Source organism: Macaca fascicularis, chromosome 20, assembly GCF_037993035.2.
Source record: "Macaca fascicularis isolate 582-1 chromosome 20, T2T-MFA8v1.1".
Classification (NCBI taxonomy): Eukaryota; Metazoa; Chordata; class Mammalia; order Primates; family Cercopithecidae; genus Macaca; species Macaca fascicularis.
In genome coordinates, this window is record NC_088394.1 from 68,677,944 (window position 1) to 68,695,626 (window position 17,683).

At 39.1% G+C, this 17,683-nt stretch overlaps 1 protein-coding gene across 6 annotated transcripts in view; it reads left to right on the forward strand.

Moving 5' to 3' along the window:
- Window positions 1–17,683, forward strand: part of PHLPP2 (PH domain and leucine rich repeat protein phosphatase 2) — a 76,896-nt gene that overhangs the window by 26,830 nt on the left and 32,383 nt on the right. For all 6 annotated transcript variants that reach the window (XM_045382027.3, XM_045382030.3, XM_045382028.3 and 3 more), the window contains 5 exons: window positions 4,507–4,697; window positions 10,631–10,756; window positions 13,356–13,510; window positions 15,414–15,560; window positions 15,958–16,188. In XM_045382027.3, the coding sequence (XP_045237962.2) occupies window positions 4,507–4,697; window positions 10,631–10,756; window positions 13,356–13,510; window positions 15,414–15,560; window positions 15,958–16,188 (850 nt within the window). The remainder of the gene's footprint in view (window positions 1–4,506; window positions 4,698–10,630; window positions 10,757–13,355; window positions 13,511–15,413; window positions 15,561–15,957; window positions 16,189–17,683) is intronic.

Here is a 17,683-nt window from a genome sequence, read left to right on the forward strand (position 1 = left end):
ATACAAAAGCGGCAAAAATAACAAGAGAGCCAGGAAATTATTATAAAAGTCAAGGGAGTGACTGAGGAGTGCAGGGAAGAGGACATGATTCTTACAAGTAGAATTTTTTGTTTTTTTTTGTTTTTTTTGAGATGGAGTCTCACTGTGGCCCAGGCTGGAGTACAGCGTTGCCCAGGCTGGGTGCAGTCTCGGCTCGCTGCAGCCTCTGCCTCCTGGGTTCAAGCAATTCTCGTGCCTCAGCCTCTCAGGTAACTGGGACTACAGGTGCCCACCACCATGCCTGGCTAATTTCTGTGTTTTTTAGTAGAGACGGGATTTCACCATGTTGGTCAGGCTGATCTCGAACTCCTAACCTCAGGTGATCCACCCATCTCGGCCTCCTAAAGTGCTAGAATTATAGGCGTGAGCCACTGCGCCCCGCCACATTTAAAATTTTGACTCAGCATTCCTAAATTGCACAAATAGGTGTTACTAGTGTATACTTGATTTGGTAGAATTTGAGAGTACTTATTTCCCTACACCTTTGACAACGTCAGGTATCATTGTTAATCTTTGTCCCAATTGCAAAAATACTATCTCATGTTACTATGCATATTTAAAGCTTCTTTGTTAAAATATAGGAGGAACGTGGTAGAAAAACATTCCACCACCCTAATACAATTACTTTTATGATTGCGTATTTTCTTAGTCTTATTTTATATGTATATTTTATATTTTTATTCATATATTTTTGCTTTTCAAACATTTGGTTTTTAACTACACAAGTGTAATATGAATATGGTGTCATTATCTGTGGTGTTTTAATTTGTTATAATTACCTCCTAAGTCCATTAACTGCTCTATAGATAACCACCGTCAATTTGGTGCATACCTGTTCAGAATTTTCCAACTTGATTATTCCTATATAGTATATATTCATAGAACCATTTGGATTTTGTTTATATAAGTGGTATTATTTGGTATTGATCTTCGTGCTTTTTTCACCCAAGAGTTTGTCTTGGAGATCTTAACTTGTCAGCATTTGCAGAACCATCTTCTGTATGCATTTCTTTTTTCTTTTTTTTGTTTTTTTGAGACAGAGTCTCACTCTTGTTGCCCGGGCTGGAGTGCAGTGGCATGACCTCGGCTCACTGCCACCTCTGCCCCCCGGGTTCAAGTGATTCTCCCCCCTCAGCCTCCCAGGTAGCTGGGATTACAGGTGGCTTGCCACCACACCCAGCTAATTTTTGTATTTTTAGTAGAGGTGGGGTTTCACCATGTTGGCCAGGCTGGTCTTGAACTCCTGACCTCAGGTGATCTGACGGCCTCGGCTTCCCAAAGTGCTGGGATTACAGGCGTGAGCCACTGTGCACGGCCCTGTATACATTTCTTTAAGGAGCATAGTATTGAACATCATGTATGCATTATAGTCTGTGTAACCATCTCCTTAGTGATAGATATTTACTTTGTTTCCAGTTTTGGATGGTTAAAACAGCCATGTTAGTAAAATTACTTCTTTGTACGCCTGCGTTCCTTCAGAGTGATCTCTAAGTGTGAAATTATTGGGTGATAGGTTACTCACATTTAAAATATTAATAGTTACTACTGCAGAACACTTTTATATCCTGTCAGTATAACAGAGTACCCCTTTGCCTCCAATATCACCTTTCAATATTATTAGGCTTTAAAATTTTTACTAATCTAATAGGTAAAATGATGGTCTCTTTGTTAAATTTCTTTTTCCCTGATTGCTAGTGTGGTTTAGAATTATTTCATGTTTTCATTGGATCTTTCGGTTTCTTTGAATTACTCATTGATATTTTTGTACATGTTTCTGTTTCTCTTTTTTCATATTGATTTAAATGACTTCTACGTGTATTCTGAATATATATCCTTTGGGTACTGTATTTGCGACTCAATTTTTTCCAGCCTGTAACTTTTATTTATTGCTTTTTATAGTGTATATGTTTAAAATTTTTCTTTAGTCATTATTTAGTCAATTTATTTATTTATTTATTTATTTATTTATTTATTTTTTCAGACGGAGTCTGGCTCTGTCGCCCAGGCTGGAGTGCAGTGGCCGGATCTCAGCTCACTGCAAGCTCCGCCTCCCAGGTTCCCGCCATTCTCCTGCCTCAGCCTCCCGAGTACCTGGGACTACAGGCACCACCACCACGCCCGGCTAGTTTTTTGTATTTTTTAGTAGAGACGGGGTTTCACCGTGTTAGCCAGGATGGTCTCGATCTCCTGACCTTGTGATCCGCCCGTCTCGGCCTCCCAAAGTGCTGGGATTACAGGCTTGAGCCACCGTGCCCGGCCTATTTATTTAATTTTTGAGATGGAGTCTTGCTCTGTTGCCCAGGTTGGAATGCAATGGCATGATCTCGGTTCACTGCAACCTCCGACTCCTGGGTTCAAGCGATTCTCCTGCCTCAGCCTCCTGAGTAGCTGGGATTACAGGCGCATGCCACCACACCTGGCTAATTTTTATATTTTTAGTAGAGATGGGGTAGCACCATGTTGGTCAGGCTGGTCTCGAACTTCTGACCTCGTGATCTGCCCGCCTCAGCCTTACAAAGTGCTGGAATTACAGGCAGGAGCCACCGCTCCCAGGCAGGCATGTTGAATTTTAAGTGATGGTAAACTTAAATGGCAGTTAGAGATATCTGGATAGTTGGAAATGTGGAACTAGAGCTTAGGAATATACATCTGGGAGAATCAAACTCTCTGAGGAAGGTGGAATTTAGAATACAGTCAGCCGTCCATATCCACAATGGATCAAAAATATTAAAAAAAAAAAAAAGCTAAAAAAAGACTAGCATAACAACTATTTACTTAACATTTACATTGTTTTAGATATTATAAGTAATGTAGAGATGATTCAAAGTATACAGGATGTTGTGTGCAGGTTATATGCAAATACCGTTTCATTTTATGTAAGAGACCATAGCATCTGTGGATTTTGGTATCCTTGAGGGGGGGTCCTGGAATCAATCACTTGCCAATACCAAGGAATGACTGTATAGATGAAAGGATTGGCCTAGAATAGAAGGAGAAATGCTTATTCCGTATGGTGTATTAATATACAAAGTTTTATTGAATAATACAATTTTAAGGCTGAAGTAATCTAACTCATTTCCTCATATTATACATGAGAAACACATGGTTAAATAGGCAAAGTGATACCTAAGCTTATATAAACAATTATGTGATAATATCAGGAGTACAACCCAGTCTTTCCGACTTCTGGGTTACTGTTTGGACCACCTGATACTACTGTTCCTGCTCATTTCTGTGCAGTTAGTTTTTTTTTTTTTTTTTTTTTTTTTTTGAGACAGAGTCTTGCTCTGTCGCCCAGGCCGCAGTGCAGTGGCGCAATCTCAGCTCACTGCAAGTTCCACCTCCCGGGTTCACGCCATTCTTCTGCCTCAGCCTCCCAAGTAGCTGGGACTATAGGCGCCCGCCACTACACCCGGCTAGCTTTTTGTATTTTTAGTAGAGACGGGGGGGGGGGTGGTTTCACCTTGTTAGCCAGGATGGTCTCGATCTCCTGACCTCGTGATCCGCCCGCCTTGGCCTCCCAAAGTGCTGGGATTACAGGCTTGAGCCACCGCGCCCGGCTTTTTTTTTTTTTTTTAAAGACAGGGTCTTGCTATGATGCCCACGTTGGCCTTGAACTCCTGGGCTCAAATAGTCTTCCTGTCTCAGCCTCCAGAGTAACTGGGACTACAGGTGCACACTTCTTTTAAAAATAGTGCTCTTACCAAAAACTTCACGTCTTTTCTGTTTTAATGTGCTGTTTTGTTCACTGTATCTCAGTCATATGAAGGCCTCTGATGGGAAGTAGAATTTCCACCACCATGATCAGAATAGTTGATTGAAGTATCAACCATAAGCTTTTCCATATTAGTGGCAGAGAGATGGAAGATTATGTACAAAATTAGAGTACTCCTGTAGTTACTAATATATTCCTTCTAGAGTAGACTGATAACAATAGTGGTTGTCATTTATTCCATGTTCTTTTTGTACCTAAAACTGTGGTTAGTATTTTATACTCATTATCTTACTTAGTTTTTATAAGAATTCCCAGAAGGTAGGTTGTGTTAAGATTTAAACTATATAAATGAGTAAAGTAAAGCTTAATGAGAATAAATAGTTCAAGGAAACAAAGTGACAGAACCAGCGTTCATGTTCAAGTATATCTGACTCCAGAGTTCATGATCTTAACCACTCTACCATACTGCCTTTCGCTAGGTACATAGGAGATATAGGTGTTGGAAGAAGGGTTAATTTAACAATAGCATCCAAAGTAAAATTTTGCTTCGTAGACCAAAACTCACAGGTACTCCTACTGTATATAATTAAGTGATGGATAATATGTGAGGACTAGATCTAATTTTGTCATAACTATATTGCTTGGTTACTTATATCTATGAACAAGGTTGCTGAGTGTTGACACATATTTTTCCCTTTCTGTATTCTTATACTACTTTAATGGTGGATTCTGAAATATTGTTTCCTTTTCAGAAAAACCATGCCACATGGATCATTTGGATCGAATCCTACTGTCTGGCATCTATAATGTACGCAAGGGAAAGACCCAGCTGCATAAGTGGGCTGAGCGCCTAGTTGTCCTCTGTGGTACTTGCCTTATCGTCTCCTCAGTGAAGGACTGTCAAACTGGAAAGATGCACATTTTGCCTCTGGTTGGTGGAAAGGTAAGACTCATAAAGTTAAATTATTTTTCATTTGATCATCTTAATTAAGAAAATATCACATACGCTTTTCATAGCTTTTATTCATATCTTTTCAAAGAAGCCAGTATGGGCATTATTAAAGATGATATCAGAGACTCCGAGAGGTTCAGAGGCTATTATGCCCCAAATCCTGTTGCAGAACCATCTGTTCTAGACGTCCCCACCTCCACTGCTAGGCACTAGATTCTGGGACTGACAATAGCCAGAGTCAACAGTGGATGCTACCATTAGAAGTTGCCTTTGGAAATTAGAAGTAGCTTCCGGCATCTGTCACCAAATAGATTCTTTCTGGGTTTTTTTTTTTTTTTTTTTTTTTACCCCAATTAAATTAAAACTTAGAGTCTGAGGTAGTCATAAGATGTGATCCAGCAGCCAGGGAGCCATGCCATTTCTTCCGTCTGTCCTAGAGGAGTCTCCATCCCAGGAAAGGAGTTCACTTGTTAGTCAAACAGAATGAATGACAAATGACCATAAACAGATATACCAATATTTATAGAAGGTATGTATATATGATTTTACTCTGTTTTGAGTCTTGAATGTCATAAACCAATCTGAGTTCAGGAGGACTTCCAGACAAAATTACCTCATGAATTCACACTTTGTATCAGGCATCCAATCTGATCCAAATACACAGCAATATAGGTAGAACACATGTATTAAAAAGATAAATAAGCTGGGCGTGGTGGCTTGTGCCTGTAATCCCAGCTACTCAGGAGGCTGAAGTGGGAGGATCACTTGAGGCCAGCAGTTTGAAACCAGCCTGAGCAACATTAGCAAGACCCTGTCTTGGCTGGGCACAGTGGCTCATGCCTGTATTCCTGGCACTTTTGGAGTCCTTAGGTGGGTGAATCACTGAGGTCAGGAGTTCAAAACCAGCCTGGCCAACATGGTGAAACCCCGTCTCTACTAAAAATAATCTTACAAAATTAGGTGGGCGTGGTGATGGGTGCCTGTAATCCCAGCTACTTGGGAGGCTGAGGTAGGAGAATCACTCAAACCTGGGAGGTGGAAGTTGCAGTGAGCCAAGATCATGCCATTGCACCCCAGCCTGGCAAACAGAGCAAGACTTCGTCTCAAAAAAAAAAAAAAAAAAAATTAGGTGTGGTGGTGCGGCGCCTGAAGTCTCAACTGCTTGGGATGCTGAGGTGGGAGGATGGCTTGACCCCAGGAGTTCAAGTTGCAGTGAGCTATGATCATGCTACTGTATCCTAGCCTTATGTAACAGAGTGAGACCCTGTCTCTTAAAAAAAATTAAAAAAAAAAAAAAAAAGAATGAATGAATGAATGAATGAAAAGACTTAACTGAGCTTAGAAATACAGAATAGAAACGTAAAATGATCTGAAGGTCTGAGTCTGTGGGCCTTCTGGGCTCTGGGTCTGAAAGATTGTGGCAGCCCAGGAATTCGGCTCCTATAAGTATTTAGGTCTAATAGTTTGCTGTTCATAATGGGGGTCCTGGGTTAGGCTTATGGCGTAAAGCCAGGCTGATTGGTATTTTTTGTTTCTGAAAGAAAGCTAAAACAAAAACTGCCATTAAGCACTGACTGGAACCAAGGCTTATTTGTAGCTGTGGTCCTAAAGAGGTGGGAGAATCCAGTTATATGGCCTGTGACCAGGAAAATGAATGAAATCCCCACTAGTTTAATGAATGAATGTAACTCCAGTATCACCTATGGGGCAAGAACCCACCACTGTCAGTATGAGGTCTTGGGGGCTGAAGAACAAAGTGAAGAAAGTAAGTAGAGTTGTTTGAGAGGGAATGAGTGAATGAGGACAAGGTTGGGGATTGGTGGAGATGAAGCAGCAGATAGGGTAAGAGAGAAAATGAACCTACCATTCAAGTGAACCTGAAACGTAAACTGCCTCTCACACACATCAAAAAAACAAAAAAGAAACCCACAGAGAAATTTAATACTAGGGAGGATTTCCACAACCTCAACCATCAGAAGATAAACTCACTTCAGATTGAAATGAAAATAAATGAACATCCTGAAAAAACTTGAAAATAAGTGTGTTTAGAATTTTCTAAGAGAGAATGGAAGAACAAAAATGGAAAACATTCAGAAATCAGAACGTCTGCCTATGAAAAAGCCAAGTAGAATATTGGAAATAAAAATACAGTTACTAAAATTTAAAACTTAAGTGATTAAACTCTAGATCAGGTAAAGAATTGATGAAGAGTAATTTTGTCTATTCTGTTTGCTAGTACAATTTTGTTCAGGGTAGCAGCATGCCTAGGATCAAAAACTAAATCTTCCAACCCCTCTTGTAGCTACTGAGATATACACAGAAGTTTCCTGGAAGGACTTTTGGAAAAGCTCTTTAAAATGGATAGACTTTTAAAGAGCTTGACCTTTAAAGGTCATAAAGGGATGGCTTGACCCTTTGCCAGTCCCTCAGTGTCAGAGGTGGAGCAGTCATACGATGACTGTGAGTTGGCAAGCATATGTCAACTATGGCATTTGAGGAAGAAGCAGCCTGGGTCCTTGCTGGCATATGGAGCCGTTAGCCTAGTCCTGGCCTGACACCTCTATTTTTTTAAGCCACTGTTTAGTAGCTGAATGTAATTAACTGATGTACGAAAGAATTTCACAGATAAAAAAATAATAAAAGAACCTTTCAGAAAGGCTCTGGTATACATCTTACAGGAGTTCTAGAGAAGAGAGAGGAAGAAAAAAGAGAAGTAATATATCTGAAACAATAATAGCTGAAAATTTTCTAGAAGTGAAGACAAACATGAGTGTTTAGATGTGGCAGTGTGTTATTAAGTGAAGTGTGATTCACTCTTGGGATAAGAGGATAGAAGCATCAAATAATCTTAAAATTTATTAGAAAAATTAGAAAAATTTAACAATAGCCACTAAAATTAGAGGAGGAAAAGAGAATATGGAAAACTTTAACACTAAAATAAGGCAAGAAGAATTGAGAAAAATAGCATGTTAAATTATCACAAATTATAATGATAGTAATAAATCCGAATATATCAGTAATCACAATGATTGTGATAGTCAGATGTTATTTTAAATACTATTTGCTGTTCATAAGAGACATAATTAAAACTTACTCTTAGAAGGTTGAAGGTGAAATGATGAAAGAATATATACTCGTCAAATAGCAATCAAAAGAAAATTGGTGTGGTTATATTAATAGCATATGAAACATTTATATGAAAGTTTATGTGCAACAAAGGATTTGTATTCAGAATATATAAGGGGCTTTTGCAACTAAGTAACAAAAAGACAAACCCAGTAAAAAACTGGGCAAGAGATTTGGAGAGACCCGTCATCAAAGCAGATATACACAGGTAACAAACACATGAAAAGATCTTCAACCTCATTTGTCATTAGGGAAATGCAAATAAAAATCACAGTGTGATACTGCACACCACTAGAATGACTAAAATTAAAAGACTGATGAATAACAAGTTTGGCAAAGATGCGGAGCAACTGGAACATTTATACATCATGGTAGGAATGAAGTTACTTTGGAAAACAGTTTATTCATTTTTTGTAAAATTAAACGTATGCTTTTCAAATGACCCTGCAATTCTATTTCTAGTTTTTTATCCAAAGTAAATGAACATATGTTCTTACAAAGACTTGTACATGAATGTTCATAGCAGCTTTATAATGGCCAAAAACTAGAAACAACTTAAATGTTCATTGACTTGTGAATTGATAAACAATTGTGATATATCTATACCAGGAAATACTGCTAAGCAAAAAAAAAAAAAAAAAAGGAAAGAACTGCTGATACAGGAACAAGGATAAATCTTGAAAGTATAATTCTGAGTGAAAGAAGCCAGATACAAAAGTCTATTTATTGAATTATTTGATTTATATGAAATTCTGAAAAAGGCAAAAAATTGTAGTGTTAGAAAACAGATCAGTGGTTGCCAGGGCATGGTGGGGAGGGGGCTGACTGTATAAGAACACAGAGGGAAGTTTGGGGGCCATGGGGTTGCACACTGTATTTATTCATTTATAAAAACTCATGAAATTGGTTATTTATAATCAGTGAATTAAAAAAAAATCAAGGCCAGGCGTGGCACAGTGGCTGACACCTGTAATCCTAGCACTTTGGGAGGCTCAGGCAGGAGAATTACTTGAGTCCAGGAGTTGAAGACCAGCCTGGGCAACATAAGTGGGATTCTGTCTCTACCAAAAAATGAAAAATTAGCCAGGAACGGTGGCAACACTTGTAGTCCTAGCTACTGCGGAAGCTAAGGCAGGAGGATCACTTGAACCTGTAAACTTGAGGCTGCATTGAGCCATGATCACGCCATTGTACTCCAGCCTGGGTGAAGCATGACCTGTCTCAAAAAAATAAAAACCAGTGAATTTTATTTTAGGTTGTACCTCAATAAAGCTAATGCCCAGAAAGACTTTTTTGTGTGTGTGTTTGAGACAGAGTCTCGCTGTGTCACCCAGGCTGGAGTACAGTGGCACGATCTCGGTTCACTGCAACCTCCGCCTCCCGGGTTCAAGCAGTTCTCCTGCTTCAGCCTCCCAAGTAGCTGGGCCAAAAGGACTTTAATGCAAAAAGCATTAGTAGGGATAAAGAGACTCATTACAAAATGATAAAAGGAACATTTCACCATGAATATTTAATAATTCCAAAGTTATACATATGTAAATATAATATCAACGTCTGTAATACAGAGATTAAAATAATTACTCAGGGAAGTTGACAAATTATAGTGAGATTTACAGATCTTTCTCAGTGTTTGACATTATATGATTCTCTGTACTTTTCTGTGTCAAGCATTCCAAAATATTTAAAAGATTATGCTAAAACAATCAGTATCTATTCATTTCAATAATATTCTTTATTTTGACACAGACTCATTCAGTTGCAATGATTTGTTACTAATGAAAAATGGTTATGTTGTATCACAATTTAATATTGTGAAAAGTATTTAATTTTAATTAATCTTTTTAATATCCTCTTTTCTCGAAGTATTTTGTTTCTGCCGCTTGGTTCAATCTTTAGTTGGCAAAGAAACGTAATGTAAGTTTCCATCTGATTTGCCAAGCTATGACATAACAAGTGAGATACCAGACAAAAAGATGTAAGTGGTTCCATAACTATAAAAAGACTGCTTCCTCATCAAAGCTGTATAGGTTGAGTTGTTGGGATTTGGGGGAGAATTTCTTTTTTTTTTGTGATGCAGTCTCGCACTGTCGCCCAGGCTGGTATGCAGTGGCACATTCTTGGCTTGCTGCAACCTCCACCTCCTGGGTTCAAGCGATTCTCCTGCCTCAGCCTCCCAAGTAGCTAGAATTATAGGAGCCCGCAACCACACCTGGCTAAGTTTTTGTATTTTTAGTAGAAACGGGGTTTCACTGTGTTGACCAGGCTGCTCTCGAACTCCTGACCTCGTGATCCCCCCCGCCTCAGCCTTCCAAAGTGCTGGGATTACAGATGTGAGCCACCACGCCTGGCCGATAATTTCTTTAAGGAGCTGTTTTTGTGTTGCGAATTCCTGCCACCACTCCAAATAGGAATGGGGGAGGTTTTTGCCTCTTTTCTCAAGCCTAGTAAAAGAGATTTGAATTGGACTGAAGAGGACTTGGTAAGAGTTCCATGCAGTAAGGGGGACATAGCGGACTGGTATCCTGCTTCCTGACCACCAAGTCCTAAGGACGAGAGGTCCTACCCAGCTGCTGGTGATAGAGCAAAAGCACAGCTAATGTGTTGGGATCATTGTGTACTCCTTGGGTGTGTTCATGTGTGACCCATTGGCAGATGGAGGGGGACAAGTGGGGAGAGAGAAAAAATAAAAAATAACTCTATTTAAAAATATTCAGTTGTTTGTCTTGTGATTGCTTTTTGCTTTTTGACTAGGATTTTTTTTTTTAGTGGTTCTGGTTTTCTCCCCTCCTCTTCTTCAGATAGAAGAAGTGAAGCGACGGCAGTACTCCCTTGCTTTCAGCTCGGCGGGAGCCCAAGCTCAGACCTATCATGTCAGCTTCGAGACTTTGGCTGAGTACCAGCGATGGCAACGGCAAGCATCCAAGGTGAAAAGTGGTAGGATGTTCTGATGTGTAGATAAGAATAGAGAACCCCAGGCCGGGCGCAGTGGCTCATGTCTGTAATCCCAGCACTTTGGGAGGCTGAGACGGACGGATCACCTGAGGTCAGGAGTTCGAGACCAGCCTGACCAACATGGTGAAACCCTGTCTCTACTAAAACACAAAAAATTAGCCAGGCGTGGTGGCGTGCACCTGTAGTCCCAGCTACTTGAAAGGCTGAGGCAGGAGAATAGTTTGAACCTGGGAGACGGAGGTTGCAGTGAGCTGATGTCACGCCACAGCATTCTAGCCTGTGACAGAGCAAGACTCCATCTCAACAAAAAAAAAAAAAAAAAAAAATAGAGTACCCCAAGAGAAATGTATTTTGAAACTGATGGCCAGGTGCAGTGGCTCATGCATGTAATCCCAGCACTTTGGGAGGCTGAGGCAGGTGGATCACCTGAGTTCGGGAGTTCGAGACCAGCCTGACCAACATGGAGAAATCCCATCTCTACTAAAAATACAAAATTAGCTGGGCATGGTGGTGCATACCTGTAATTCCAGCTACTCGGGAGGCTGAGGCAGGAGAATCGCTTGAACCCAGGAGGCGGAGGTTGCAGTCAGCCAGGATTGTGCCATTGCACTCCAGCCTGGGAAACAAGAGCAAAAGTCCGTCTCAAAAAAAAGAAACTGAACTTATTCCCAAGATGGCAAATTATAATGATAGCAAATTATAATTTTTAATTTCCTTTCTAGGCCTTTCCTGAGTATGTAGTGAGTAAAATCATGGAATTCCACCAGATCTTTAACTTATTTATATATGCATAGTACAAAATGCTGTCAAAAATGTTTGCAGGTGCATTTTCCTCTGTACTATCTCTGGGAGGTAGGGCCTTAGAAGGAATTAAGACACAAAGAGATTTGACCCTTGAAGGAATTGAGATACAATGAGATTTAAATGACCTTCCCTCGACCGTAGTAGTCAGTGATAGATGGATGCATTCCATAACTTGTGTCCCAGTGCTTCTCGTTCTGCATATGTTCAGAACAGCCTTGGTGAACCACTTCAAATGTGCAGTTATTGATGATGGGACAGTGACCTCTAATGCCGTCACAAACCATTATTCCTATATGCCAAGGATAATTAGTCTTTCAACTTCAACATCATTTCTGCTCTTTAGCCTTTAAAGAGCAATAAAGTGTATTGTGATTTCCAAATTCTCTTTTTCTTCTAGCTGTCTTTGCAGGATTTTGTATAAGAGATTGTTATAGTATAAGGACATACCATCAAAACATGAATGACTTCTCTTTTTTTTTTGGAGATGGAGTCTTACTGTCACCCAGGCTGCAATACAGTGGTGCAGTCTTGGCTCACTGCAACCTTTGTTTCTCGCGTTCAAGCAGGTCTCCTGCCTCAGCCTCTGGAGTAGCTGGGATTACAGGTGTGTACCATCACGCCCAGCTAATCTTTGTATTTTTAGTAGAGACAGAGTTTCACCATGTTGACCAGGCTGGTCTCGAACTCCTGACCTCACATGATCTGCCCACCTTGGCCTCCCAAAGTGCTGGGATTATGGTGTGAGCCACCACGCCCAGCCATGAATGACTTTTCTAGTGATATATTGTTTCTTTTTTTAGATCAATTTTTATAACCCATATTATATTGGCATACTGTTATAGAACTACGAAGCTTGTTTTGATTTTATTATTTTATAGTTATATTGTGTTGGCTATAAAATCTGCTCTGAATAAAACTGGTCCCAGTTTTAAGTAGCTATTCTATTCTTCTGCCCTTTTAAAGAGAAGTTAATTTTTTTTAGTGTCTTTTGCGTGTTTAGCAGTGTGCTATGTGCTTGGTTATTTACTTTTATCCTCAAAGCAGTTGAAGAAACCTCTGATAAGTAGCAGAGCTAGTGTGGCTACAAAAGGCCATGTCTTTTCATATCACACTGCCTCTTAAAGTTTTGTCCAGTTATTTCGAATCATTTTAAGATAACTCCTTGCAGCTGAGCGCTGTGAATCAGGCCTATAATCCCAGCACCTTGGGAGGCCGAAGTGGGTGGATTAACTGAGGTCAGGAGTTCGAGACCAGCCTGGCCAACATGGTGAAACCGTCTCTACTAAAAATAAAAAAATTAGCCTGGCCTGGTGGCACATGCCTGTAATCACCGCTACTTGGGAGGCTGAGGCAGGAGAATTGCTTGAGCCCAGGAGATGGAGGATGCAGTAAGCCGAGATCATGCCACTGTACTCCAGCCTGGCTGACAGAGCAAGACTCGTATCTCAAACAAACAAACAAACAAACAAGAAGATTACTTCCTGCATGAAGTGTTAACTTTCCATCTTTAATGATACGTGTTTTTCTTTTTTTACCTTGTACTTATGGAGACTTTTAACTTGTACCCTTGTTTTTCAAGTAGCTTATGGTTTTAGGAAAAAGTAAAAATTAACTGGTATTTATAAATGAATAATTGGATCTTATTGCCTTTTTATTTTTTCCTGTCTTTTTAATTAGTGTCTTTTTGTGTAAATGCCATTCCATTCTTTGCTGGGTGATAGACATCCAGTACTAGCTCAGAAAGCTCTTCTCTTTGACGTTATTCAGGTGGTGTCTCAGCGAATCAGTACCGTGGATCTCTCGTGTTACAGCCTCGAGGAGGTTCCTGAGCATCTCTTCTATAGTCAAGATATTACCTACCTCAACTTGCGACACAACTTCATGCAGTTAGAAAGACCCGGAGGCCTCGACACACTCTACAAGTATGTGGAGAATGGGTTTCCAGACCTGTTAAAACCAACTCATAATCAGTATCTTATGACTTCTACCTGCTGCCATTGGATGTATATTCTAAAATTTCCCCTCCCTTTTCAAGAGGAAGTAAAAATTTTTATTCATGGAGTTCTCCTACCTGCCCTTTTCCCCCATAAAACAGAAGATTGATGTAAATGTTCTGTGAGCTTCTGTTGATCTGGGTGATCTTTTCATGTAAATCATTGACACTGATGCGTGATCTGCCTCCAAGTTACATCAAGAGATTTCGTATATGGGAAATTTTTGAATTAGAAGTATAAAATTTAAATAACGTAAAGGAGATAGGCCTAATTATAAGAATTTCACTCTGAGAGATAAAGCTGTATCTTCCCTTTGTACCTTCCACTGCCAACTCTTAAGCCTTTAGTCAGCTGTGATGCTTCTCTCTTCTAATACGGGAACCATTTTAGCCCTACAGTACTATGACCTACTTGTTATTCCATCTCCTTTATTAAAATATATACCCCATTCCCACCCTCCACTCATCCCACCTCACTCCTCCACTTAAAAATGGACGCAGTGAATAAATATGTGTTGTAAGTAATTGTCTGGGCTTCTGGAGGAGAAGGTAGAAATAGGAAATTAAAGCATTCAAAGTGATTTAAATTAGATGGTGACTAAAAAGATAATATACATTAAAATTACATATTTTACATCCTTCCTTAATAGCTAATAATTCTAGAGTAATATCCAGAAAATATTGTGTTTTGTTATCTCATCTGATAATTGTTTTAGAAAGTTTTTCAAGTGTAAGCCTCTACTTAGTAATGAGGTAGTTATTTTAATAATATTGGCTTGTAAAAATGAAAACAAGCAGTAATTTTAAGGAAGTTGGTTTCTAGCATTTCTTTGTGAGTTGCTATGAAAAAGAAGTAGTCCAGTTTGAGGGCTGGATCATAAATTCTGAATTTAAAGCACCAAGCCAAAGGAATAATTAGCAGTCACGGTTAGGTCATCTGAAAATCACAAGTTGAAAATTTGACAAAGAGAAGCATTAGAGTGAGGTATCTAGAAGCAGGTGATTCTTATGTAGAAGCAAGTGCTTGATCATCATCATGGAGAACATCTCAGCCTTACCATCTTGCACTTGTATAATAACAAAACATCCTACTCCCTAGTGGAATTACCAGAGTCTCTCATAAAAAGTTCTTACTAATGAAACCTTTAACATCTTAATTATAATACAATGGATATCAAGAAGAAACCCAAGAGATCCATTTTATAACAATGCCATCTCTGGGTAAGACAATACAGATACTTCTACTTCCATGAACAAAATAGAAGCTCTAAAAGTTACTATTTTGTGTATCAGGTCACATAATGGTAAAATGCTGTCACATTCATTATTTTCAAGCTCTAACTGGTTTATTCATTTTATGTGACATTTGAGCCAACATAATTTCAGTATGAAAAAAGAAGTTGCTTATTAAAAATGGGATTTGATCTACATATTTGTTAGCTGTTGCTCTATGAGTTGATTAATTCTTGCAAGGCTTTTGTGTATTACATGTAGAAATTTAATGAAAAATTTCAAGCATATCAAGTATGATGAAATACAAAAGAATTATACCAGCATGAGCTGTTCTTCAAGATTGTCTACCTTTTTAAAGAGAAAAGAGAGCTGTAATGCTAGACCTGGTTTCCTTCATCACATGGACTGTGCATTAGTCATCTTGGTGTCCTCTGTCCCCACTCAATGTTTGATGTGTAGCGAGTGCTCAATAAGTATTTTTGGAATAAATTCTATTATAGACATTTAAAATGGATTATCAAAGGCCATTGATGTCCCTCGTAAAGATATAGTAATAGATGTATTGAAATGCAGTATCCATTTTTGCCTTTGCTCTTTAGATTTTCTCAGCTGAAGGGCCTGAACTTGTCCCATAATAAACTTGGGTTGTTTCCTATATTATTATGTGAGATCTCTACCCTGACTGAGCTCAACCTTTCCTGTAATGGATTTCGTGACCTACCAAGTCAAATTGGCAATCTGCTAAAGTAAGTAACTTTTACTAGATTCATCTTTTCCCTTGCAGGATAAGGAACTTGCCTGGGGTTTGGAATGAAGGTAGTACTGTGAGCTCTTGCAGTGAAATAAATCATGTACTTACTAGGATTCTAGTCAGCAGCAGTTTTTGACATCATAGATCTACCTGCCTGTAGCAGGGACTGATCCCTCAGCTTCAACAGCAGAGGTCTTAACTCTTTTAATGTTGGGGTGACCATTTGTGTAAGTTATGTGTAAGTCATCTATTAAGTCTGTATAGATGGAGAGTTAGGACACTACTATTTTTGGATTGATAATTAGTGACATAAATCAGAATCCGTAACTCTGATTCTATGCATTCCAGTGAAACCTTCCATAAAGTAGACTTGTTTTGTTTTCTTCCTGTAGTCTTCAAACCCTCTGTCTTGATGGCAACTTTCTGACTACTTTACCTGAAGAACTGGGAAATCTACAACAGCTTTCCTCTTTGGGAATTTCGTTCAACAACTTTAGTCAAATTCCTGAGGTTTATGAGAAACTCACTATGTTAGATAAAGTGGTTATGGCAGGAAATTGCCTGGAAGTCCTGAACTTAGGGGTGCTGAATAGGATGAACCATATCAAGCATGTGGATTTAAGGTAAGGTTATTCTTTACCGCAGCTTCCTTTAAATTGACTCTGTTGGACCTTTATGTCTTCTCTTTATGAAGATTTGTTTAAGACATTAGGGTTTTTAAAATTTTGTTGTCGTTGTTTTGAGACAAGGTCTCACTTTGTCACTCAGGCTAGAATACAGTGGCACGATCTCAGCCCACTGCAGTCTTGACCTCCTGTTCTCAGGCGATTCTCCCACCTCAGCCTTCCAAGTAGTTGGGACTTCAGGTGCGCACCACTAGGCCTGGCTAATTTTTTTTCTATTTTTAGTAGAGACAGGGTTTCACCATGTTGTGCAGGCTGGTCTCAAATTCCTGGACTCGAGCAGTCCACCCACCTCAGCCTCCCAAAGTGCTGGGATTACAGGTGTGAGCTGCCATGCCTGGCCCGTAACATTAGGTGTTTTGAACAGTATAGAAATGTGTATTTTCAAAGGTATAGTAAGACTTTAGTTATCATTCAGTAGCAGAGAGATTCAGGATCATGTAGTTGTACCATGTGATAGAGACTATCAAATTGCCTTGGACAGAGGTTGTTTTTGCTCACCTTCCCATCAATGTATATTTTTTATTTTTTAAATTTTTTGTAGAGATGGAGTCTCACTGTGTTGCCCAAGCTGGTCTTGAACTCCCTGGCTCAAGTAATCCTCCTGCCTTGGCCTCCTAAAGTGTTGGGATTACAGGTGTAAGCCACTGTGCCCAACCCCTCCAACATTGTAGGAGAATTCCCATTTTCTCATATCTTTGTCAGTGTTGGATTTTAGCATTTCTTTTTCTTTATCATCAGTCTAGTAGATTGAAACAAGTATTTCATTGTTTTAATCAACATTTATTTACAGAGCAGTGAGGTTGAACATCTTTTTATATGTATGTTAGTAGTTTGTAGATTTCCATAAATGACATTTTTCTGTTGAGTCATTAGGTTTCTTCTTGATATCCATTGTATTACAATTAAAATGTTAAAGGTTTCATTACTAAGAACCTTTTATGAGGGTTTTATTTTCTAGTCATAACCTTTTCCTAATTGAAGCTGGTAAAAAGACACCTATTGGGTGTTCTGTAATTTACAGTAAACCATTGATGACCTTGTAAAGACAGTAACAGAGAGTTTTTGTTTTTGTTTTTTTAACCACACTGGAGACTTGAGAGATTTATAGAAATACAGGAAAGTGAGAACAGACCTGCATAAATTAAATCATATACTTGTACAGAAAAGAACTCAGAGGTCATTTTGTATAATTTACCTTTGAACTCTTCGGTATATGTGTGTGTGTGTGTATATATGTGTGTGTGTATATGTATATATACATACACAGATTATTTCCTTGTCTGTTAATTAATTTTATGTGAACCTTAGCACTAGAGATAGAGCAGGCATAGCAATAGGAGGAAGTATGGTTCTATCCTTATACTCTGGACATGGTACTGTTGTGACTGTTTTGCTACTGTCTCACTCAAAAGGTTGTGTTCATCTTCCTGTT